The sequence below is a fragment of the Lethenteron reissneri genome, chromosome 34 (assembly GCF_015708825.2).
Source record: "Lethenteron reissneri isolate LAM-NWPU_2019-01 chromosome 34, ASM1570882v1, whole genome shotgun sequence".
Lineage (NCBI taxonomy): Eukaryota > Metazoa > Chordata > Hyperoartia > Petromyzontiformes > Petromyzontidae > Lethenteron > Lethenteron reissneri.
The window spans coordinates 8083901-8110055 of NC_083812.1; the positions used below are offsets into that span (position 1 = coordinate 8083901).

Genomic DNA, 26155 nt, shown 5'->3' on the forward strand with positions numbered 1-26155 from the left:
TACACACACCATGTTTTTTCACATCATATTTCACAATGAATAGTAAGAGGATGAGTAGTGTGTGTGTGTAAATGAACTTGACCGTATCTTTTTTTGGCAAGGACGTATGCCAAATAGAGTTCTGAATATGAAATGTTTGCAGGATATACGGTATAGCGCTGTTGTATTTGCAACATGAATCCTCGTGTCCCGACATGATACAACAGCCTGTACGACAACTACCTACCAGTGTAGAGTCAGTACAAACATTAACAGCTTCACGTGTAACTTCAGAATTCAGTTGACATTGCAAATTTAAACATTTCAGAATCTGTAAGCCAAAAAATAGCCACGCTATACATACTCTTATTCATTTAGTGTGAGGATAACATGTTATACATGTAACTGCATTCACAATAAAATATGAAATAATGTATAATACCAATCATAATGCAATATAGTACTATGTGATCAAATTATGCCTTTTTGATGCCTCTCTTGTATAAAATAACCGCATCGGTCCCACAATGTATATTTTAATAAAAAATACATTATTGATGACGCTGCCACAAGTAGTCGTAGTCGCAGCCAAGGCTTACAAATGAATCCAGCTCATTGACGACTGCGTAGGGAGAAGGCAAAACCACGCAGAGCGGCCAAGACAACCCCTGTAAACAAAGCCACGGTGCAGCACCACCACCAGCACTAGCATCACTACCATCAGCACCACCACCAGCACCACCAGCACCACTACCACCAGCACCACCAGCACCACTACCATCAGCACCACCACCAGCACCACCAGCACCACTACCATCAGCACCACCACCAGCACCAGAACTAGCATCACTACCATCAGCACCACCACCAGCACCACCAGCACCACTACCATCAGCACCACCACCAGCACCAGAACTAGCATCACTACCATCAGCACCACCACCAGCACCACCAGCACCACTACCATCAGCACCACCAGCACCAGCACTAGCAGCACTACCATCAGCACCACCACCAGCACCACCACCACCACTAGCATCACTACCATCAGCACCACCACCATCACTACCAGCAGCGCCACCAGCAGCGCCACCACCATCAGCAGCACTATCACCACCACTAGCACCACCATCAAGCACGACCACCACTATCACTACCAGCAGCGCCACCACCAGCAGCGCCACCACTAGCACCACCACTACCACCACCAGTAGCACCACCAGCATCACCACCACCAGCAGCGCCACCAGCGCCACCACGAGCACCACTACCATCAGAACCATCAGAACCACCACCACCAGCACCACCTCGAGCACCACCACCACTAGCACCATCACCACCAGCACTACCAGCACCACCAGCACTACCAGCACCACCTCCAGCACCACCACGATCAGCACCACCAGCACCTGCACCACCACCGGCATCACAACCACCGGCAACCACCACCACCACCTGCAACCACCACCATCGGCAACCACCAACCACCACCACAGGCACAACCACCGGCAACCACAACACTTGCACCACCACCACCACAACCACCACCACCACCGCCGGCATCCCACCCATTCAAACTCTCGCCGAGTCGGTCCGCGGCCGCGTTCCTCACCTCGGCCCCGAGCATCGTTCGCTGCCTTAGGGACGCGTCCTCGTGTCACCCGAAGTAGCATCCTCTACAGCACGACTCCTCTCTGACACTACTACAACTCTACATCCTCCACACCACAACTCGGACGCCCGCTAGAGCAGCAGCAGCAGCAGCAGCCCGTGGGGTGATCGATTGCGACATGCGCTCACGACCACCACCCCCCACCCCCCACCACCCCCCTCCGTCTGCTCGGCTCAGACACCACCACCACAACCCACAACCACCACCACCAGCAGCAGCAGCACCACCAAGCCAGCTGCGACTGCTGCAGCCCGAGCTGCTCGCCGAGTCTTTTGTTCTGCCCGGTGACGTCACTGGGAGCGAGCGGGCAGCAGCAGCAGCGTGGGTGCTGCTCGGCTCAGCTACCCCCTCCCTCCCTCCCCACTCACCCCACACACACCCAACACACACACACACCACACACACACACACCACACACACATACAACACACCACACACACACCCCACACACACACACCACACACCCACACCACACACACCACACACACACACACCCCACACACACACACACCACACACACCACACACACACACCACACACACACCCCACACACACCCCACACACACCCCACACACCCCACACACACACACACACCCCACACACACACACACCACACACACACACACCCCACACACACACCACACACACACACACCCACACACACCACACACACACACCCCACACACACCCCACACACACACCACACACCACACACACACCACACACACCACATACACACACCCCACACACACACACCACACACACACATACCCCCCACACACACACACACCACACACACACACCCCACACACCCACACACCACACACCCACACACTCCACACACACACACCACACACACACACACCCCACACACCACACACCCACACACCACACACCCACACACCACACACACCACACACCCACACACCACACACACACACACACACCACACACCCACAACCACACACCCACACACCACACACACACCACACACACACACACCACACACACACACCCCACACACACACTCCACACACACACCACACACACACACCACACACCACACACCCCACACACACACACACACACCCCACACGCACACACCACACACACACCACACACACACACCACACACACACACACCCCCACACACACACCACACACCCACAAACCACACACCACACACCCACCACACACACACCCACACACCCCACACACACACTCCACACACACACCACACACACCCCAGACACCCACCCCAGACACCCCCCACACACAACCACACACCCCACACCCACCCCACACCCCACACACACCCCACACACACCACACACACACCACACACACTATACACACACACTACACACACACACCCCACACACACACACTACACACACACACCACACTACACACACACACTACACCCCCGAACACCACACACACACCCCACACCCCCCCACACCCCACCCCCCCCCACACCCCACACACCCCCCCCACACCCCACACACCCCCCCCCACCCCACCCGGTCTGATGACCCCCGCCCGCCCGCCCGCTCGGGCTTAGCTGACGATTGTCGCGCGTGGCTGAGATGTAAACACGCCGCTTAGTCGCCGTGTGGCGCCGTCAGTGGGCAGCGGTCACAACACCGGTTCCTGGGCCTCCCCCCTAGGTCGACTCGGCCTCAAATGAGTACCTGGTGTACTAGGGAGACAAAGGCGGCGGGGCGTGGTGCTGGCCACCCACCCCCCTCGTGCGCCGTGCCGGTAGCCTTCATAGGTGCTGCTCGCTAACAGCACTTGCCCCTACAGTCTGTTAGGCTACACGGGGGATCTTTGTCTGTGACACACGATGTGCGTGTCGTATGCGCACGTGTATAATATAAACGTATAATCTACATGTTCGTTCACAATACGTGCACGCAAGGCACGTATATAAATAAACAAATAGGCATGAAACAATGTCAATACTCCGACAATGGAAACATCTCAACGCCTACTCACTATTGTGTATTTATTTCCATTAACGAGTCAAAACAATGTCTGACCTGCAGTGTGTTCACCTGACGCACACCGTTCTCATTTTGCAAGCGAGTGAACCATCATCACATTCTTTTAAAACCTGCCATCACAAGCTTCTAGTATTTCGTGACTGCAGGGATTCATCTTCTTGGTTCTTTCGGTAAAGTCACGTAGAAGAGAAGTAATAAAATAATAAAAATAAAACATAATAAAATAATTAGACGGTTGCTTGCGTTGTAGCCGAAACGTCGTGAGAAGTATTTTATTTTATTATGTTTTATTTTTATTATTTTATTACTTCCCTTCTACGTGACTTTACCGAAAGAACCAAGAAGAAGCTTCTAGTACTATAGTACTGTATTTAACAAACAAAAAAAACACAATATTCTTGATTCTTTCGGTAAAGTCACGTAGAAGGGAAATAATAAATAATAAAAATAAAACAAATTCTCACGACGTTTCGGTTGCAACACAAGCAATCGTTAACACAAGTTTTGCTGGCTGGCTGGGAAAAGTGCGCGTGGTGACATCGCCTCGCACTAACCACGTGGAGCAGGGTTCGTGCGTGCTGACGTCACCCCCCTCCCTACCCTGCCCCCACCCTCCATCCGGGGCGTGTACCCCAACTCAAATGTGCAGACAGCGATAGTGAATAACGAAATTTATAAACAATTCATCTATTTAAAAAAAAAAACACATACACACATACTATGCATATTATTGTAAGACCACTCGCGCGTGAAGTAATGTTATGCCAGACAGGCATTTTCCTATTTTTTTCAAGCCTTTGATAAAAAATTTAAATGGTTGGTTGATGAACAATAGCTTGTTTAAAAAAAAACCTGGCACAAATGCTGGGATAAAAACGCTGTTGTTTAGGGTTTGTGGATGTTGACACATGACATATGAAAAGGACGTCATAAAAATTAGTCTACTAGTCTTTTGGCTTCCCCTTGTCACTATTATGTGACCATGATTTGTTTCCAAAAATACACAAGAAGAAACACAATTGCCAAATACGGTTCACTGCTGCCATATACAGACATTTATAAACTGCTAAGCTTTCTGCTTTTGCATGCATGTGCATCTTTTGGCAGAGCATGCAATACGCGTGGCATTTGTGTTAAGTCACCTAGCTATGGACGTTACCAAATTGGCAACAAGGGCAGCAATGAAAATCCCTAAAGCTTCTTTGGTGTGATGAATGGAAAATTTCAAATTACGAATCCAGTGCATGTGTAGCTGTGGAAGAACTTATCCGGCAGGACCGACAATAGTAATTTCTTATTTCCAGCATGGCTAATTGTTAGTCGTGTTGGTTGCAGCGTGATTTAGATGCCTTTTAGCCACCCTCCCTCTGCCATACAATGGCGAGATATGATTCTGGTTTTTAAACCAATAAATCCCCAATGACTTTGAGCACACAGGGTGGCCAACAGATCAGCACCGGGATTTATTTTGTGGGCTCAAATAAATGTGCCCTCGTCACAGAGACTTTAATAATGTTTCGTCTGTGATAAACTACTAAACAATCAACCTTTATTTCACGTGCAGATATCGCCCTCAATAATGTCGGCATCAGCGCAAATTGCAGCAGAATGGGAACGGTACAAGGGGCATAGAGCAACAGAAAGGAAACCCGCCATGACCTCAGCGGTTAACACAAGAAAGCAAGGACGGTAAATATAAGCACGCTAACAGAATTGCCTAATTGGAAAGTAATCCCAGACCTGTTATATTAGAATATATCTATATAATACATATTCTACATTCATATGCTGAAAGCGGATGGGTGTGGCGTAGTGGTTAGCGTACAGTACTTCACTATCCATATGGTTGTCATCTTTTAGGAACATAAAAATCAGGATATATCATTGAAAATGTTTTTGTCATAATATCAGGAAAGGGGGGAGAACGAAATAAAAATGGATTATTTTGAATGGTGGGTTATTACTTCACTGACAATCTCTGCGACTTTGAATGTCCTGAGAAAACGTTACAGATTTCCAAGCTAAGATACTTCAACAACAGGGCGATCCTGGGAAACCCAGATACTGTAGGTGGGAACTCAAGACATCCACCTGACAGCTGAGTTAGATTCCCAGCCACGGCGAAACATCAGTGATGCGTGGTATCTGAAATAATCCTGGCATTGATCAGCATGGTAAACTATGGTCAACCAAATTCCCATTACCGACAAGCTGTGGGGAGGAAATCATCCAGCAGCGGACTGATAAAACGCTGCAAATTGTTACTATACTACAGGAGTGTATAGACACATGAGCTTGCAACATGAGCTATAAATGGTTAAGTAAATTAGGCAAAGGGAGTCTCTCACTATTAAAGGGACTTGGGCCCAATACTCTGCCAGTGTCATTGTATCTTGAGGAACTTGTCCTCCATGCTCTCTGCCAACCGACACAGACTCTCCAGGGCAGGTAAATAAGCCTTTCTAGATTTGAAGCTTTCGTGACTGCAAGGATTCATATTCTTAGGTTTTTTCGGTAAAGTCACGTAGGTAAAAAATTTAATTAATAAAAGTTAAATAAAAATTAAGTAAAATAAAAATAAGACTAATTTCCTGGCATCGATTTCAGCCGCATCATCTCTACATAACAAAAAGGCTCAGTCCCTTTCACACGCACCTTTACATCATCCGCACCTTTACATCATCCGCACCTAGTTTACACAACAAAGGCTCATTCCTAACATCGTGCTTCAGCCGCACCGAACCTCACAAAACTAATATTCAGGGTCTACCTTGGCTCCTCCCACCCTCAACTAGTATATATACAAATACATGTTTTTTGGAATTTCTCTCACTTGATACAGCTATCGTGCTGTGACGGTCCCACCTGAAGACGGAAGCTTGTGTTGCCTCCGAAACGTCGTGATTTTTAATTTTTAATTTTTTTTAATTTTACTTTTATTAATTTTAATTTTTTACCTACATGACTTTACCGAAAAAACCTAAGAATATAAATATGCTTTGCGCTCAGCGCACAAATACAATGGCTGCATGACAAAGATATAAAATGCAAACAACCGTGTGTATGTAGCAGCAGATATATTGAGATATTAACAAAATATATGCTTTAAGCAACAAAATATAAGATGGTGTATTTTATTCTGCATGAAATAAGTGACCCTGTTAAATATAAAATATGTCTGATGTTCGCGGCATTCTGGTAGATGAGAGTAGGTCATGCAGCCTAAAAATACACACTGCACGGTTCTGTGTAGAGAGCAAATACTTAACGTTAAATAGATACCTACAAGCAATGCAGAATATGCATTGCAGATTAGGCAAGCACCATTCATTGAAATCGCAAAGTGTGGACAATGTACGTTACATTGTCCTCCCATTATATTTTTTAATTGCATTGGATCTCACAGCTGTGTGGCTGCTGTTGCAAAGATATTTTAAATGCACCACATTTTAACCACCTGCACATTGGAATCCTAACATTGTGACTAAAATAAATATTGAGAAGGAAGAAATGAACATGAATGCTTTCAAGGATTTTCCAAAGATATAATGTATTCGGCATAAAAAAAAGTGAAAAAAATCTGAAACTAGGCAAACACAGCGGCACACGTTGTCAGACTAAATCCGGAAGTGTTTTGAAAGAATATTAAAATAAAGCAAAGTTATACCCAGATAAAGATGTCTCAACTCAGGAAATAGCCTGGTGACTGTGGGAGGCAGCTCTGGAGACACATTTCACATAGCTATGGCACCGACACATGGCACGGGCCTCTGCAATAAATGAGGACATCCTGCTAATATGTGGAAACCCCCATTATTATCTGACACTCTTATAATGTTGAGATCGGGGTGATGATGGAGCAATTTCACTTAATAGAAAATAATTAACAAGATGTTGTTGATCGGATTTTTGTTCACGGCTCAAATGATGAAGAGTAGTACTTTGTCCGCATGTACGAAAATGCACGAGCCTCTTCTTATTGGGCACAAGGAGACAGTAGATATTCATTTAAAATACAGCGACAAGTAGATATCATATGACATTGTCATTGTGCTACCGCAGGAGATATTAACTAGTGCTGGACCTTGTGTTGCTTTTAATACGCACATGAGTCACCATGCACGCGGATTTAAATAAATAGACTTTGTACGGGTTTAATTATTTAGCTTTTTAGTCTTCTTCACTTGTATAGCTGATGTAGATGTAGAGCAACAACTATCATTTCACATTCACTTGGTCAAGCCAGATAACCGTGTCAGGGGCAGCGAAGTGAATCGCTGTAATGTCTCCTTCATATTTGTGGATCGGGCATTGTGTCATCATTATATGTTGTATGGTCTGTTCTGCATCACCACAGTTGCACACTGGATAATTTTAAATTTTCCATTTGTGCATCAGTTATCTGCATCTGCCAAGGTTTGTGCGGATGTGATTTAAGGTGGACCATGAACTTTGTGGAGGATCAAAGCCAGGGATCTTCTGCGTTGGATCTTTCACAATGTGTTTGTGAGTTCCTTTGAATTCCATTCAGCTCTCCAAGGCTTCATCAGGGTTGAATTCGCATTGTTTAAGGTTAAAGCACGTTGGTCCAAAAGGGCTTGCGTGACTTCAAGCGATGACAGGGGATGTTATTGAGTCCTTGATGAATAGTTTTAAATTATCATCACCCATGATGTTTCTGCTTTTCTGAAAAATGCGAGCAAATGTGATTCTATCAGGCTTGAGAGGCAGGCTATTAAAATACAGCTCATCCCCTTGGGTTTTATTGTGAAATAAACATCTGGGATTTGAGGCCTCCAGTTAATAGTGATAATTATAGTGGCATAAATATAAAATGGGGCAATGTGTCAGAAATTGTGAAGGGCAGGCCAATGAATTAATAGTTAGCTCCAATGTATAAAATTCATTTCTGAAGGATTAACATGAAAATCAAATGTGAAAAAAACACATTTTAACGTGCAGAATAAACATGCTACCTTTAATTATTTATGTTTTGGTCACTTGACACTGGATATGAACCAGGGGTGCATTTTCACTTACATTCCATTTACATTGTTACGAGCGATTACATCTTGCATATGAGCTGGACAGTTAAGTCATTTAACACATTCCTGCGGAGGGAGCTGGTAGGAACGTTGGGTTGCTCGGTCAATGGCCAGGGTCAACGGCGGCGTGGTGTATTCCGCAAATATGTCCGACTGTGAGGGCGGGCACAAGCCGGCGTGAGTAGGTTAAACGTTGAGTTTCATAAGGGCACCACGGGGTGAACAGCCCCATCCCACCCAGCTCTACCCCTCCCACCCCCCACCCAGCCCCACCCTCCCCACCGAGCCCCTCCCCACCCAGCCCCTCCCCACCCTCCCCACCCAGCCCCTCCCCACCCTCCCCTCCCCACCCAGTCCCTCCCTTCCCACCCAGCCTCTCCCTGCACGACGGACGGACACAATAATCCCCTGTGGGCTGGTGTAGCCAGGAGGTGTATACTTTAACAATGCTGCCTTTTTTAACACGACGAAGGGAAGATGCCAATGAAACCATAGGAGGCATCTCTTGGCAAAAGAGCTATCAGGTGAACTTTTTACACAGCCGTTTCCCGATTGTTACAAAAAAGAAAAGTATGCATCTATGGAAGCATTTGAGTTCTTCATGCTCTGCCTTCAAGGGTGCTGCTTTTCGCTTTGGTGGCAATACATTGCCGAGAGAGGTATATCTAGCACCCGCGATAGTTTTGTATTCTGTCCACACAGTGTTGGTTCCTACACCTGTGGAGCAATAGATTTAAAACCAGTGGAGGACAGCAGAAAAAAACAACAACAACACACTCGCACGTCCATCGAATGGTGACTAAATAAGCTGGAACATTATTTTAGATAAGATCATGGAACGCATCAATATACTGAAGCTTGTAGACCTAAATAAAAGTACTTAGATTTCGATTTAAAGCTTTCGTGACTGCAGGGATTCATCTTCTTGATTCTTTCGGTAAAGTCACGTAGAATGGAAATAAGGCGCTCTTCCCCCTCCAACCCAGCTTAAATAGACGCTCCAAGCCTGGGGTTGTTTCATTCAGACTCTGTCTTCTCGACAGACCTATTCTTCACCTGAGGACGGCTGCTTGTGTTGTGGCCGAAACGTCGTAAGAATTATTCTATAATGTTTTATTTTTATTATTTTATTATTTCCATTCTATGTGACTTTACCGAAAGAACCAAGAAGATGAAAAGTACTTAGGTTTGTGCGACTTGGCATAACACTGAGGCAAATGGAGTTATGTACGAAATCTGTTTTTTTTCTCAGAAAAGGTAACGATGTGTTTACAATGTCACGTGAAATTCAGAAGATTTTTGTAAAAACCAATCACAGACGTGACACAGAGAATGTATGCAGGGGCTTGCCCAGTTATGGCAGGGGTGAGGAGTGTCTTCACAGGTGGTGCTTGAGGTGGCGTGCGGAGGAAGAGAGGTAATAAGAGGAGAGACAGATTCCCATAGGACAATGGCATTATGAAGGAGCATGAATATGTGATGGGGAAGAGATTTGGTGGTGCAAATCGTAGGTGGGCACTAGGATGCGAAGTACAGTGTGACAAGTTCTGGCTTCATCTGAAATATATGAAAATGAGCGGCACTTTGCCTACAATAGTCAATAATTCACTGGGCTCATTGTCTGAGGGTATCCTGCAACAAATCAAATGGACATGTTTTTAAGTGCTCCTGGCAGGCATTGTTTGAATTGATTCCGCGTGTTAATTAATTTTTTAAGACTTAAAATATTTAAAACGCACAAACTGAACTTCAGGCCAAGGTACAACATTGATTGCTGTGCTCGTCACTTGAAATAATTTATTGAAGGTATTTCGCTGTAATATGCTGCATAAAAAACATTCTTTATGAGTTATTAATATGGCATTTGCTTAAATTTTCATACGAAAATAGAATTCAATTGGAGCACAACTCAAAAATAGTGAATGTCAAAGATGCAATGCAGCTGCTATTGGGACCTGGTAACAACGCAATTTCTGTCTGTTTGAAAACGATGAAAATAACCACATGACTTATAAAGGCCCCTTTAGAAACCTTCAGTTTTCAGTTTCATTTATTTGGTATAGCCCTGTGAGCCATTCGGCTCTTGAATCGGGTGCAACCGCAACAAACAAAAACATGAACAAGAAACATATTAAAGTGACTATGCGCAAACAAAACAAACCAGGAAAAAACAGCAAAGACTTCCAGAAAAAGAACCGTATATCAATCCTAAGAAGGCTAAACGTAAAACGTTTAATCACCTTCACTGTGTTAAATCATTTGAAAATAGAACACTTCCTGAATGTTTCTGCGTTTTGAAAATGGGTTGTGCATTAAATCGGTGTCACGTTCACCCTGGCTTTCCCAAGTCTTTTTTTCTATCGCGGAGAATAATAAATAAACATTATTTTAGTTGAGTATTTTCCGTATTGATTATGAATGTATAATAGTGTACAAAAAGTTAATTTGGAGCAAACATAATAATAAAACCCCATAAAAGTTCAATATATATTTGAGAAGCCAATAACGAAACCAATACACGATAATACACAGCGTATTGTGTTCCTTTACGTCACAAACTACAACTACTACAACAACAGAATAACTAACATATGAATAACAATTCAACAGCTTGATTAAGCACTTCATTATTTCACTCCACTCCGATGCAACTGAACTGAAGTGATACCTCTAGTATTGACTGACTCAACCATTATCTTTCCAGGAAATTTGACTGAGTGATGCTGCAAACGGAATAAAATGTTGAAAATGTCTTGTTTTGAGAGGTTTACGTTTTTGCAGCTTACTATTTAACATTAACACATATACTGGATGAAGATATGTTGAGCGGCCACGTAATAAGAGGAAGAACATGATGTTACAATCATGAAGGGTGCCCTTTTAAACACAAGCTTATGCAATATCCCTGCAATCCCGAATGCATACCTGTATCTGGCTGTGCGATGGGGTAATGTGGATCTGTGAAGCATGACTAACTTTTTTTTTCGATTTAAAGCTTTCGTGACTGCAAGGATTCATATTCTTGGTTCTTTCGGTAAAGTCACGTAGAAAGGAAATAATAAAATAATAAAAATAAAACATTAAATTCTCATGACGTTTTGGCCACACCTGAGGACGGCTGCTTGCGTTGTGGCCGAAACGTCGTGAGAATTTTATTATGTTTAATTTTATTATTTTATAATTTCCCTTCTACGTGACTTTTCTGAAAGAACCAAGAACATGACTAACTAGGCTACCCTTTTCATAGGCAATGGAAATCTGAGTACTGTGCCTTATTCCAAACGTCTGCCACAAATATTTATTTGACGTTAAAATGCAAAGTGGATCGATACAAATAATCGTGGATGCTTTCTTTATATTTCCACCAAATAGAACGTCAACATTACTTTCAATAACTGTACATGTAAGTGAAATAAATAATCATCATTCCATTAATTCATGATTCTGCTTATTATATCGTTAGTAGGTATTGTTGACAGAGTATAAATAACGATTATCTGTGGAAACTGTAATTATTGTTGTGCGCTGTGGCAATATTATCATAATCGTTGTTGGTGACATGCCAGTGTATTTTTAATAGCCATAAATCACTACACTCCTTTCCAGTGGAACATGAATTAATGATTGTTATTGCTTGGAACACGCATACATTTTACATTTAAAAAAAAAACGTGTGTATTCATCAACTACAAATAGGTCAACATATTTTTACTCGAATGAAATGATAATAAGGATCTGAGTCAATGGAATTAAACACTATATTGAATAAATAATCGGTACAGTTGAACCACTGTAAAATAAATAACAATAACTCATGTATATATTTGTGTCAATCCACTGCTGGATGAAGGCCTCCCCCACACTGTGCCGGTCATGGGGGCTATTCTAACTGGGATGTATAGGAGGGCCCAGGATTGACTCAGATATCACTTACCGCTGATGTGAGGTGTTGTGGGATAAGCGCACAGAGGGGATGGTGTGACCGGCACCGCATTGCCCGCGAGCAAAGCTTGCGCGATGCGATATGGCCAACGCAGTTTGGGGTCTGTGACCCAAAGACCTGGAACCATTTGTGGAGCCAGTTTTGCTACATTGAGGTGAATTCCTGATGTCCCGCACTCATAAGGGTGTCCAACAAAATGTTTAGACACTCCCGCCCGCCTTTGTTTTTTAATGTTGACGTTTTACACACTGCACCAGGTGCACACTTAAAGCTGACTTTGACCTACATGAGGCCCAGGACCAGTTCAGATGTCACTCATACACACACTCTTTCAAACACATGTGCCGTCCATGTTTTAGGAAGAGATTTTACACTGAGATAATTTGCCCTTCCATTTATGGATTTAAAGAAAATATATTTTCTGATTATATTACATTTTGTATCTATCCTGAATTTCAGAACACATCCCTTGCATACTCAATTTCAGAATGTACGAACAATGATGGTAAACATTGCGAAACAAAATTGAAATAAAAACCCAAATGTGCTAGGTAAATATTGCCATAACTTGCCGTGATATAAATGGAAATGTAATTCAAACGAAGACTCATCACTATCCATTCATAAGCATATAAATACGTTTTCATGCTGATATAACCCAGTGCAGTTTAGCAGCAAACTAACTCCAGTAAAACATTTTATTAATGCATCACTCTCGCTCCTTCCCATATTACGTTCCGAATATGATACATCATCATTATCTATTTTCCGCAGGGGAAACTGCTTTTTTGTTTGTTAATTTCTATTGATGCCACAGTTCATATTACCGTACATAGACGGTAATACCACGATTTCCGTCCCCCTCCCCCCTTTACGTCGCTTCATAAATTCGTCATCACGTTATTGATACCACGACCTCAATTGTGTCACCTCCACGCACACTTACATCGCTGATAGCATCACCCGTCTTTTCACGTATCCATTGTCTCAGTGATTTGCCTCCACCTACCCTCATCTTCTTGGTTCTTTCGGTAAAGTCACGTAGAACGGAAGTAATAAAATAATAAAAATAAAACATAATTAAATAATTCTCACGACGTTTCGGCCACAACACAAGCAGTCATCCTCAGGTGAAGAACTGAAATATTAGCAGCCGACTACTGTTTCGACCTTGTGATTTGGCCTGGTTATGATGAAACCCTTTTCGATTTCAGTTTGGAAATCCGCATGTTGGTGACCTTGGGTTATGTTGTTACGCATGACCATTATTTTTAAAAATATATTACTGTATCATCATCAGCCATGATCTGTCCACTGCTGGATGAAGTTCTACCCATAATAAAATAATTCTCACGACGTTTCGGCCACAACGCAAGCAGCCTTGCGTTGTGGCCGAAACGTCGTGAGAATTATTTTATTATGTTTTATTTGTATTATTTGACTTTACCGAAAGAACCAAGAAGATGAATCCCTGTAGTGACTTTACCGAAAGAACCAAGAAGATTAATCCCTGCAGTCACGAAAGCTTTAAATCGAAATTTAAAATCCACCTACCCTGTAAATGATTTTGATTTACATCGTTTCGATATTCGTCACACTATCCAGGAACGGAACCCCTACGCAAATCGGGGGTGTGACTGTACATTCTTTCAATCTATAGCTACTTCAGAAATTGTGTGAGAGATGTACATTTTGCTTATTTTCTTGTTCCACTTTCAAGGATGGCAGAGGCAAGTTGAATTAAGAGCGGACATTGTGCTGTGTCCAAAAATAACGCAGGAACACACGCTAATGTCTTAAAAAGCTTTTATACCACACAGCAGGTAAATTTGGTTGTATTTTAACTGAATAATAAATCATCCATTGTCATCTGTTATCCATTGTATAAGAAGGGCCTGGGTAACCATAGCTACGAGGGTACATATATTTTTTAAATTTACTCGTGTAGAAAATAACTTTGAGATCTAAGGTGTGGGGCATGACGCTAGGTTCTTTAATATTTACTTTCTAGCAGATCGTGAAGGTGGTAAAAGGTAAAGAAACAGCCCAAAAATTAAATTGCGATTTAAAGCTTTCGTGACTACAGGGATTCATCTTCTTGGTTCTTTCGGTAAAGTCACGTAGAATGTAAATAATAAAATAATAGAAATAAAACATAATAAAATAATTCTCACGACGTTTCGGCCACAACGCAAGTAGCCGTCCTCAGGTGTCTTCTCGACAGACCTGTTCTCCCCCTGAGGACAGCTACTTGCGTTGTGGCCGAAACGTCCTGAGAATTATTTTATTATTTTAATATGTTTTATTTTATTATTTACATTCTACGTGACTTTACCGAAAGAACCAAAAAGATGAAGCCCAAAAATAGTGTGCTCATGTCCCTGCTGGCAGGAAGACCACCCTTGCCAATCAACTTAACTGCTTGAGGTGATTCACGGAAATTGCACCATTGTTTCAACCGTCGCGTCGGGAATGGACGGAACCAGCAACCTCTGAATTGCAAGTTCAGTGTGCTAACCATCTCACCATGGCAGTATTCAGAGCAGATGGTGTGTTTGCTAATCCCCCCCCCCCCCCACTAAACTACCAGGCAGCATCGGGGAATTTGAAATGCCAACTCGGTGCAAACTGACGCCGCCGTGAGTGCACTGACTGCTGCATTCCGTAAAATGAAGACTCTCGCTGTATTGGAAAAACAAATTTACTTGCTCCTATGGTCTTTTCGCCATGAAGTAAAATATCAGCGAAATGGTCACAAATAGCTTTGGTGCGGATTGTGTATGCATAGCACTGCGTCTCGAGACACCGTTGTTTACAAAGACTACACCGTAGACTATACAACCTGACTACTCTGAACTTGCATGCTTGTTATTACGTATTTTTCGGGAATATTACCTTGCTTCAAAGTGATAATATGAGATCTGCAACACATGCTTGCAACAAATGCGTCCTCTGGTCTAACACCGTTTTGAAACTAGGCTCAAAAGAAAGCTGTCTCTGGTGTGGATCAATCAGTTTCAAGGACAATGCATCATATTATCAGAGTACGTTTTTTTGTTTGCATTATGACCACAAGCATTGTGGTTAATGCAGACATGATTCCTTGTAAAAGGTTTCAGTTTGGTGTTTTAACATCTTGACACCTGTTTTGTTGCCAGATGAAAGAGGAAAACCTCTTCTCATATTTTGGTACTGGCAAAGGAGGTTCCATGATGTACATCCTTGTACTCTTTGTTCGTGTGGCGTATTGCCCAATTCCAAAAGCAAGCATTGCATTTCGTGCGTGGGACTCAACATTATGTTCAACGCACACCAATCCTGAGGCAGGCAGTGCCACTTCTTATGAACTGTTAAGACGTTGTTGGCTCAGTAGGGATCGTGCATGCTGGCAGTGTGTGACAGGAGTGGAATGGGAATATTCACCGCGTTAGAAAGCTCCTGCACGGGTAAATCGCACTCTCTATAGTTTCATTAGGAGACAATAAACAAACCCCGAGGTGTGTGGTTTGTAGCACAGCGTAATACTCGAGCACATGCACCACCAGTTATGCATTCAAGACAATGCCTTCACCGACAATGCAAAGACTGATACGTTAGGAATTCATCGCCATTGTTACGAATACATGTACTGTATCAATAACTGTAGACAAACATTAAGCCAACATACTAAACAACTGATATGAAAAACAAGTAAACCCGTAAAAACAAAGTTTTTCACTATAAATCCTTTATATGCGTGGCATCGGGGCGGCTAGAGTCCTCTCGTCCTCTGGCTTGAGATGGCTGCCACCTATGGGTCAGATGATTGTCTGGCAGCATTAAACAATTGGTAATTAAATATTTTAAAAAATTCCCTAAACAGTGTAAAATTTAGGAATTTTTTTTCACGAAAATGCATTGTCACGCACAACGAGTCTGTGTGCAAAATGTCAGCTCGATTGGATCACGGGAAGTGGGTTAAAAAACGACCGAAAGATTTGCACGGTCCTAAGCAAGCAAGCGAACTTAATATAAAATATTTAATAAACCCATTGAGGCAGACATCACCACTGTTGTGATTATAAGTCATTGCTGGCAATGCTGACTCATTACACTTATTAGAGGTCGTCCATAAATGACGTCACGCACCTAAGGGGGGGGGGGGGTCAGACATTTGTGACGATGTGTGACCAGGGGGGGGGGGGGGGTTAGAAATGTGACGTCACATCAAAATGCGAAACTTTAAATATAGACAACACGTTCTACTTAATTACATAGACTTGTTTTTAATAAATGTTTTCTCCTACAACGTCAGAGTGCAGCGCCACATTAAATACGCACTACAATGACAATAGTTTACAGCGATTTGAAGCATGTTTATTTTGGGGGGAGGGGGGCAGAGCTTTGTGACGTCATATTTGAGGGGGGGGTCTGACTTTTTGTGGTTCCGTGTGACGAGGGGGGGGGGTAAAATTTCGTCCAAAATCGCGTGACGTCATTTATGGACGGCCCCAAAGATAAAAGTACCGTACTGTAAAGAGGTGAAAAATCAGAAAAAATATATTGAGGCTGATCCAGCAAGAAATATTGGGAGGAAAAATGGAGTCATGAATAAATGAAAGGAAAGGTCAGAGGACAATTTATCAAAATGCAAATACCATAGACCTGAACAATTGCGCAATTAATTTAATTTGTGAAATGCATCACTGAGATGCCAGTGATGTTAATACAATGCGGTACTGTACTAGTATGGACTGTACTGGTATGTCTTCTTTTATTGATTTTATTTTTCTACCTACGTGACTTTACCGAAAGATCCAGCAGTCACGAAAGCTTCAATTCAATATTAGTATGTCTGTGTTTTTATTTATTCATGACAATTTCTGTTTACAATCTGAAAATTTAACGTATACAAATATTTTTTTTACATGGATCACATTCATTTTATTTTATGTACAGGAAACCCTTTCCCAACGCGGCTTTATCGAACACATTTTGGCTCTACAAGGTTTACCTAATTATGGCTCTTATCTAGAACACTTTCGGTGATGTTTTGACTTTAAGTGGGTTGATGCTGCTTAGATTATTTTGTCCACGCCAAAAAACATTGCCTTGAGAATGCTGCATTCGTTGTGAGGTTTGAATGAATCGACTGTGAGAACGATTTATTTACCAAGTATGTTTTTTGTGTGTGATAATTACGTAACACACATTCAACATGCACGACGGCACAACGCAAATATTCGTATTTTAAATCTTGACTTAAAGCTTTCGTCACTGCAGAAATTCATACTCTTTGGTTCTTTCGGTAAAGACTTCACTCGGTAAAGACTTTACCGAAAGAACCAAAGAGTATTCGTATAGTGCCACACGTATATTCTAGTCGTCCAATCGTTGAGACCGTCAGTCACACGGACGTCGAGATAGCGAATCATTAACGTTCAAGTGACAGTGTTAGAGGCGAGCATTAGGTGTGAGTGCCAAGGTGCGGTGAAAAGTAATGGACAAGGGAATTGTGCGTTGAGGTCACATTGAAAAATAAAGAGTGAACACACACAAGCAATCGAGACTCAGCATCCTTGGAGCACGATATGAAGAGTGGAAATCATGTCGAATTAGTTAAACAAAGAAGAAGGAGGTGATCATTTCGGATCTAGGAATGGAACTTCATTTTCCCCACAAGGTCTATTATTTGTCGAACGCGGTTGGCAAAAAAAGCATTTGCTAGGAACATAACTCTCGTGTTTGGCATGGTCTGCTTGTACTGTATTTGAATTCAACATATACGTTGAACTTCTTTTGCGCCGTACGTAGCCAACCGTCCTAATCGGAGGTGCGGTGGAAGGACAACAAACTAAATACAAAAACCAACGTAATATAATTCTGTAATATTATTTTACAGCACTTTGTCAATCCACCGATTGATAAAAGCCTCACCAGGCACCCGCCATTCATGGGCGCTGACCATACTTCACCGCGCTGGTCAGAAGAGGTTGCACAAAGCAGGCTCAGGAGAGGCTCAGACACCAATCACCACTGATGTTAGCTCTGGCCAGGAATCTAACTCACGTCGCTGGGTCAATAGTGCTGCTTGAATTGGACTGCGACTGCTCCACTCCAAAATAATTAAATGTGAGCAAATCTTAAAAAATTCACAACGGTTTTCTTATTTATCTACAGTGCATGCACTAGTTTCTTTGGATTAATTTGTGCAATTGCTTTTGCATTTATTTAAAAACGTTAACTTATATTTTACTTTCTAATTTATGTCATTGTAAAAAGCCAAAAGATTTGATCAAAAAGTAATATTTGCTTTCACAAATATATCCGTGCAAAATACTAATTTTCCTCATAGCCATGCTTAAATCTAATAGGCATGCTTAAATCTAGATTGAAAACTAATTTCTTATAACTGCTTGTTATGTTTAGATTGTTGTCCTTCCCCCGCACCTCCGATTATCACGGTTGGCTACGTACGGTGCGAAATAAGTTCAACACAGACACACATGTCGACTTATGTAATTCCCTTTATCAAGCCATCCATATAGAACACGCAACAGGGTCGATTGTGATGCAATGATGCATTTAATCAAGAAATTGTTCATTAAAAGTCCGTATTGTGCTCATGGTAATTCGGTCACTGTATGACGTGCCCGTATTTTGAAACAATATAATTTTTAAAAACAATGGCCTGTGCTTACCCTTCAATGCCTCGTGGAGTCATGAGACTCTTCTGAAGGATGGTGCTGCATTGGGATGTGAAGCCAATTGCATTGATGAGTGTTTGAGAAGTGGGCGGAAACTGCAGTACCTGGAGAAAATCTGCCATGCATACGAGGGGGGTTGTCACTCAAAGCTGTGCAGAGATAGATTCAATAATCCATTGATGTTCTGGTATCTCCATGGCCACATTGCAGCCCACAACACCTGGCACACCCAGTTAGTCTCCCATCCAAGTAATAACCAGACTCAAACCTGCTTAGCTTCCGAGATCCGATGAGATGATATGAATTAATAATGATATGGTTGTCGGCAGTTCTGTCACCGTAGTTTGTCAGTTTGCAATATACAGCTTAACAGATCAATTGTAGTGGTTTTTCAGTACGAATCTGCCTTGCATATGGTGATCATGTGTGGTTGAGTGAAGAGTTTTTTGCTTTCAACAAGAATACCAATATTCCTTAGGACTGTTACATTTAATATTGCTGGTCTTGCATGCCCTGAGGAAGCCATTTAGACAATGCATTTACTGGCCCTATCTCAGTACGCACTCACTTTACAGTGGAAATAACCACGTTGACTGACTTTGCACATGAATTGTGGCCCGCTCAGTGGAAATGTGAAATTATAGAAGCCGTTTAAATCTTGCCACCTGTGAAATGTCGCATGAGTAAACTAAGACGTGACCTGGAATAATTGCTATTGTTCTCAACCAGCTAAACGATGCACTACAGATCACTTTATATTTCATACACATCCATTGTCTACCAACTGTCATGCACCATTTCCTAGTGCAGAGAAATAACCATGCGTGGTAATTGTAGGCGAAAGACAAATATGTTTAAAATTATAGACATTTAAGCTTCGTGACATCCCAATTCCTGAGCTGATGTTTGACAAAACTATTCTGCATAATAATTGCTTCTCATCTGAGTATATTTATTCAAGGGTTTATATTCCAAGAGTTGGACTTTACTAAAATCCAAAGCACTTTATGTGTAATTCATTCAAAAAGACAGCTGAAAAATTAATTCACTTGTATGTTTTCAGTTTAATTTGAATTTGTTATTGTATTTCTTTTAATTGTAGAGGAAAGCTCATGTTACATTCTACAACAACATGCAATTTGTAAAATACCCGTCAAATGTCAAAGGAGCCAATAATTGCGTATCTCGATATTAATTCCCTATACGCATGTACCTAACACAAGTTGTTTTGGTTGACACAATGAGTGTTCGAAATTTTTCTTCTCTTCGCCACTCATGCAAGACACAATGGGGAAAGAGTCCAAGGTCGCTTACGGAAAGAAATTGAACTGTTCCTGGTAGAGCTCAATAATTGCAGCCACATCTGCCTAGATACAAACACAAAGATAAAGAGCCCCCCCATATAGCCTTAGCAGACCTGTTGGGGCAAGTGCTGTTAGCGAGTAGCACCTATGAAGGCCGGCACAGCACACGAGGGGGTGGGTGGCCAGCACCACACCTGACCGCCTTTGTCTCCCGATATTTACACACCACACCAGGTACTTATTTGAGGCTGAGTCGACCTAGGGGAGGCCCAAGACCAGTTCAGATAATCGTCACCGATGTTGGCGGTGAGCGGAAATCGAACTCGGGTCACCGGGTTCGTAGAATAACGCGCTAACTGCTGTGCCACTGCTCCCCCTACACATTCAGAAAGACAAAAACACGCAGGCCACAACAATACAGTATGATGCATGATAAATGATGAACTGAACACCATCTCAGGTGGTTGGAGGAGTCATGTGCACCCATTTCATACAACATATATGAATCGAGAAACGTCAGATTTCCACAGAATATTTCATGCAGGTATACAAACCAACGATTCAATGCATCAAGTTAAATAATAAGCACATTTGGTATTCGTGCCACTCTCATAATGAATCGTTGCTCCTCTCTGGTAATTCATATTTTGTGGACAAGTAAAACACGCCAAAAACAACAACAATTGTGGTTTCGCACGAGCGATGTATATACAGGAGGAAAGTATATGCATTTTCTGAATAATACTGGTAGGAACCTCCTGGTTACACCAGCCCACAGGGGATTATTGTGTCCGTCCGTCCATCGTGCAGGGAGGGGCTGGGTGGGGAGAGAGGGGCTGGGTGGGGAGGGGCTGGGTGGGCTGGGTGGGGGGTGGGAGGGGTGGGGCTGGGTGGGAAGGGGAGGGGCTGGTCACCCCGTGGTGCCCTTATAAAACTCAACGTTTAACCTACTCACGCCGGCTTGTGCCCGCCCTCACAGTCGGGCATATTTGCGGAATACACCACGCCGCCGTTGACCCTGGCCATTGACCGAGCAACCCAACATTCGCTCCCTCCGCAGGAATGTGTTTTTATGACTTTTGTTTTACTCACTAACATTCACAAAGATTAAAACAAGCTCATTCTGCGGAGAAATTCTATTTTGTTTACAGGGTGGAATTATATCTAATTTTACATGCAACACATATGAGAGATGTGTTACAGAGTAGGCAGTGTGTTAACAACACACTATTCAGCGCCTCTTGATGTGCTTATTGCCTCATCTAACCTATATATAGACATGTAGGGCACATTGACATGTCGGGCACTTTGGCTCAGAATAACAGATTACATCGAAACATTAAGACAACACTGTTTTTATTTTTTATCATTAGAGTACAGTACTTGAATTCAATCCCCATGCGGCTCATCTTTCGATTTAGCCGCTCGCAATTGGAAGGTTGCCAGTTCGAACCGTGTTTGGAGGTCAACTCAGCACCTAATCTTTCTCTCAGAAGCTTAACAACATGAATACGACTCTGTTGCAAAGCCGACAGTTGGTTGTTCTATGGATATACTCAACCCTGTCATAGGAATGTGCCACTTCCACAACTGGCTCAGAGCTGTAAATATGAGATGAGCACTGCTTTAATGTTAATTTGAATAGGACATCACTGCCTTGTTTCGTACTGTACTGGAATTAAAGTTCATTAACTGGACAACTCTCATCGAGAGTGATGTGGAGGATTAACATCCCAAATCCTAATATCTGCAGGTTATCTTCATATCGCAAGCCATCGAACAAAGACGTGCGCTTTCAGATGCGCTTCTGCGGCCGTCTGGAAAGCTCTTCCAATGTTAGGAAGCCACTGGAGCTATGCACGTTTATATCTAAATTGAAAACTCACTTCTTTAGAACTGTTTTTTGTCTTTAGTTTGTTGTCCTTCCCGTGCACTTCCGATTTGGACGGTTGGCTACGTGCAGTGCGAAAGAAGTTCAAAATACATATAGTGCAAGAGAGGCATGTACATTTCACCAATGCGGCACACGCTCCCGTGGCCAGGGCAGGGTGTGCCACGCAGAACCGGTGTGGGCTCAAGTCTTGCGGGTAACCCACGGCTGATCGGAGGAATTGCAGATACACTTCTATCATCTCACAAAAATCACAAGCAACAGCTAAACCATTTTGCAATGAACGATAAACGACAAAAATGGGGATCACAGATAATATGCAGAATAGGAGCACAGATGAAGGGATTTTCTGCAGATCATTTTGGTCCTGTGGAAAATAAGAGTTGTGGGTAATAGGCCAAGGATGAGTGGAGTTCTACTATAATAGGCAATGGAAATACAACTTTTTTAAATATATAAATTGAGGGTTTTCAACAACATCTCTGTATAAAACATTACAAGTAGGAATGCCATTATCGGCCTATTGACTTATCTGGTATAATCTGGGTAGTGCAGGATATATCCATTGCTGCAATTCCCCAATGTGTAATTTGGTTGCATCCATTTCCAATCCATACATAGCCTCCCTCAGCAGTTGGAAACATAATCTCAAAACACCAGCGTGAGTATAAGTACTCTAAATGTTGTATTTTGAAATCACCCACAGCAGTCCACACTGTGGCACACCGTGGGCAAAGCACAGCCTTGCAGCAATCTTACATTTGATGTGGTTAGGATGTGTTCACATCCTAACCACAGCAATGTTGTGCTGTCATAGCACACGACGAGACCACGAAGCAATGTGTAGTGACATATGACGTCACTACTATGTCGGGACTGTACGAGCGTAGGGACATTTGACGTCACTACCGTGTCGGCTCGGTATGGGTGCTGTAGGCGGGTGTCCTAGGGGTCGTGTCAGGCCGTGGCACTCCGCGTGAACCCAACAGCACACGTGACCGGATAAAGGGGGGGCAGGGGCCCCAGGGGGAAGCTTGGGGGTCACGTGGTTGGGGGCCCGGACCTTCCCGAAGGATCGAGAAGGGGGGCGTGTCCTGGGGCGGAGCTGGCCACGCCGGAGTGGTTATAAGCGGGGTGTGAACGGGGATCTGGGCTGTTCTACTCCGGGATGAAGAAGCCATGAGAAGTCCTCGAGTCTCCGATCGTCGTTCGTGACCAGGCAGCCGTCACCTGCCCTGGGTCACGCTGTGCAGTGTTCCCCGAGTGTTCTTGGTTCTTTCGGTAAACTCACGCAGAAGGGAAATCATAAAAATTGTATTATGTAAATTAGTTATTATTTTATTATTTCCCTTCTACTCGACTTTACCGAAAGAACCACGAATATGAATCCCTGCAGTCACGAAAGCTTTAAATCGAAAAATGTTCCCCGAGTGTTAGTGAGATTAGGAAGGTGGTCACCACCTTATGTATAGTGTTCACGTTGATGTTATGTGTTAATAAATAGTGTTGCCTCCAAGTCGAGTGTGTGCCTCAATCGAACCCATTACAAATGTAATCAGTACTGCATTTGAAACAACTGTTGGCTAATGTTTGGAAAGTCAAATTGAAGCCCGGTTGCTTCTAAAAAAAAATGGCGACTGGAAAAGTACCGTGTCATTTGTGTTTGAAAATACAGGTCCACGTAATCTGTCCAATGTTCACAAATTGACAGACGTAACCAAAGTTCTTATTGCTCTATTTGCATTTAGATACGGTAGAAAATAAAACGTGTACGTTGGTTGTACCAAAAGGAAACGCTGAATCGGTGGAAAGCGAGAAGAGAGGCCGAAAAACATTGTACTGTGCTGTAGTGATCCTGTGCCTCGTTTGATTTGGATGTACCACCCGCCCCTGCATCAAACACAGGCATTTACACACGCTGGCTATTATACTCTGAACAAATGGCAGCAATTAACACCGTATGGTGAGAACGGGAGAGGTTGAAGGCATTCTGTGATGGACTAGGACAGCTTTTGTGAACCGTGTGAGAATTATGGGGCCTGTCTGGGAGGCTTAATTGGGTGAAACATCCCTAGTCCCTTGGAATAAAGTCACGTGGAAAACAAATTGCATGAAACAATTAACAAAGCTATAGGAGGCATGAAGGAACTCCACAAGATAATTTCACGAAACAACATTATATTCAAATACTGTACACACTTTGGAAAATGTAAATTATAGTAACGGTGCAGCTCTGTAATTACTGAGCTCATGCCGCTGCTGGCAGAAGAACCTCCAGAAGGGAGCTCGAGAGAGAGAGAAAAGGAGAGAGCTCAAGAGAGCCTCATCTATGCTCTTCGAGGTCATTTTACTGGTAGGAACCTCCTGGTTACACCAGACCACAGGGGATTTGTGTCCGTCCGTCGTGCATCCAAAAATGGGAGGGGTGGGGCTGGGTGGAGAGCGGAGGGTGGGGAGGGGCTAGGTGGAGAGGGGAGGGTAGGGAGGGGCTGGGTGGGGAGGGTGGGGCTGGGTGGGGGGTGGGAGGGGTGGGGCTGGGTGGGAAGGGGAGGGGCTGGTCACCCCGTGGTGCCCTTATAAAACTCAACGTTTAACCTACTCACGCTGGCTTGTGCCCGCCCTCACAGTCGGCCATATTTGCGGAATACACCACGCCGCCATTGACCCTGGACATTGACCGAGCAAACCAACGTTCCTACCAGCTCCCTCCGCAGGAATGTGTTTGGTCGATTCTTCCACACTGGCCAGATATCCTGGAAGAGGAAGGGATACTCCCACTTTATCCCACCACACACGCGGCCTGTCGGGCGACGATATGTGTTGTACCCATTTAAACTGCTGGTTGGACAGAGGTATTGGGAAGTAAGGAAACCCGTGGAGTGTATCGACTGCCGCACCGGGAGATTGAACCGGCAATCGTTGAATGTTTCATTGTTTGGTGATAAAATTACCACTGCATTTTAAAAACAGCAATATTATTCGTGTGTTGAAGGGAGGGGTGCTTTAGCCACTGTAGAATTTGTATACATCGTGAATTATAAACAACTGTGGTTGTCCATTTTGTTCCATTTTTTATTATTACAATACCAAACATTTTATTATGTATGTGTATGTTTGTTGAACTTCTTTCACACCGTATGTAGCCACTCATGTTAATTGGAGGTGCCTATTCTATATATACACACGACGGAAATTGGCAACAGGTATTTTTTAAAGCGTACACCATAAGCATCGACTTGACAAGGTCATCCTACGACACTGTTCTGGGCCCTATTAGTGTGAATTAGTTGGGAACACTGATGATATCATGGGAGGTGTACACTGTGCAGGTTTAATTCAACCTGCGTGCCACTGCACCACTCATTTAGACACCGACTCTAATTAAAACATTATACCTTTGGTAATTGCAACACAAAGAGGTCATTACAAATAACGGAGCACAAATTAAACACTCTGGAATCTAATTTAAATGTGGTGCTCTTTAAGAGTGGTGTGTACTCCGTTTAAAAAAAAGCTACGAGGAGTTTCCTCGCGAGAAATATGTTCCCCAAAGCGAGTCAAATGTTCGTCAGCCTCGGTGTAATTTTAAAGGTGCATGTGATAAGGTAACAATGACATGGGTCACT

General features: G+C 43.3%; 1 protein-coding gene across 2 annotated transcripts in view; it reads right to left on the reverse strand.

Moving 5' to 3' along the window:
• LOC133350643 (E3 ubiquitin-protein ligase MARCHF1-like) overlaps positions 1 to 26155 on the reverse strand; it is a 171835-nt gene that overhangs the window by 49174 nt on the left and 96506 nt on the right. The window contains exon 1 of one of the 2 annotated variants that reach the window (XM_061565236.1): positions 1592 to 1805. The exons of the other annotated variant lie outside the window; for it this stretch is intronic. Coding sequence (XP_061421220.1) covers positions 1592 to 1606 — 15 coding nt within the window. The 5' untranslated portion in view covers positions 1607 to 1805. Of the gene's footprint in view, positions 1 to 1591; positions 1806 to 26155 lie in introns of those variants that run through there. 2 annotated transcript variants of the gene reach the window in all.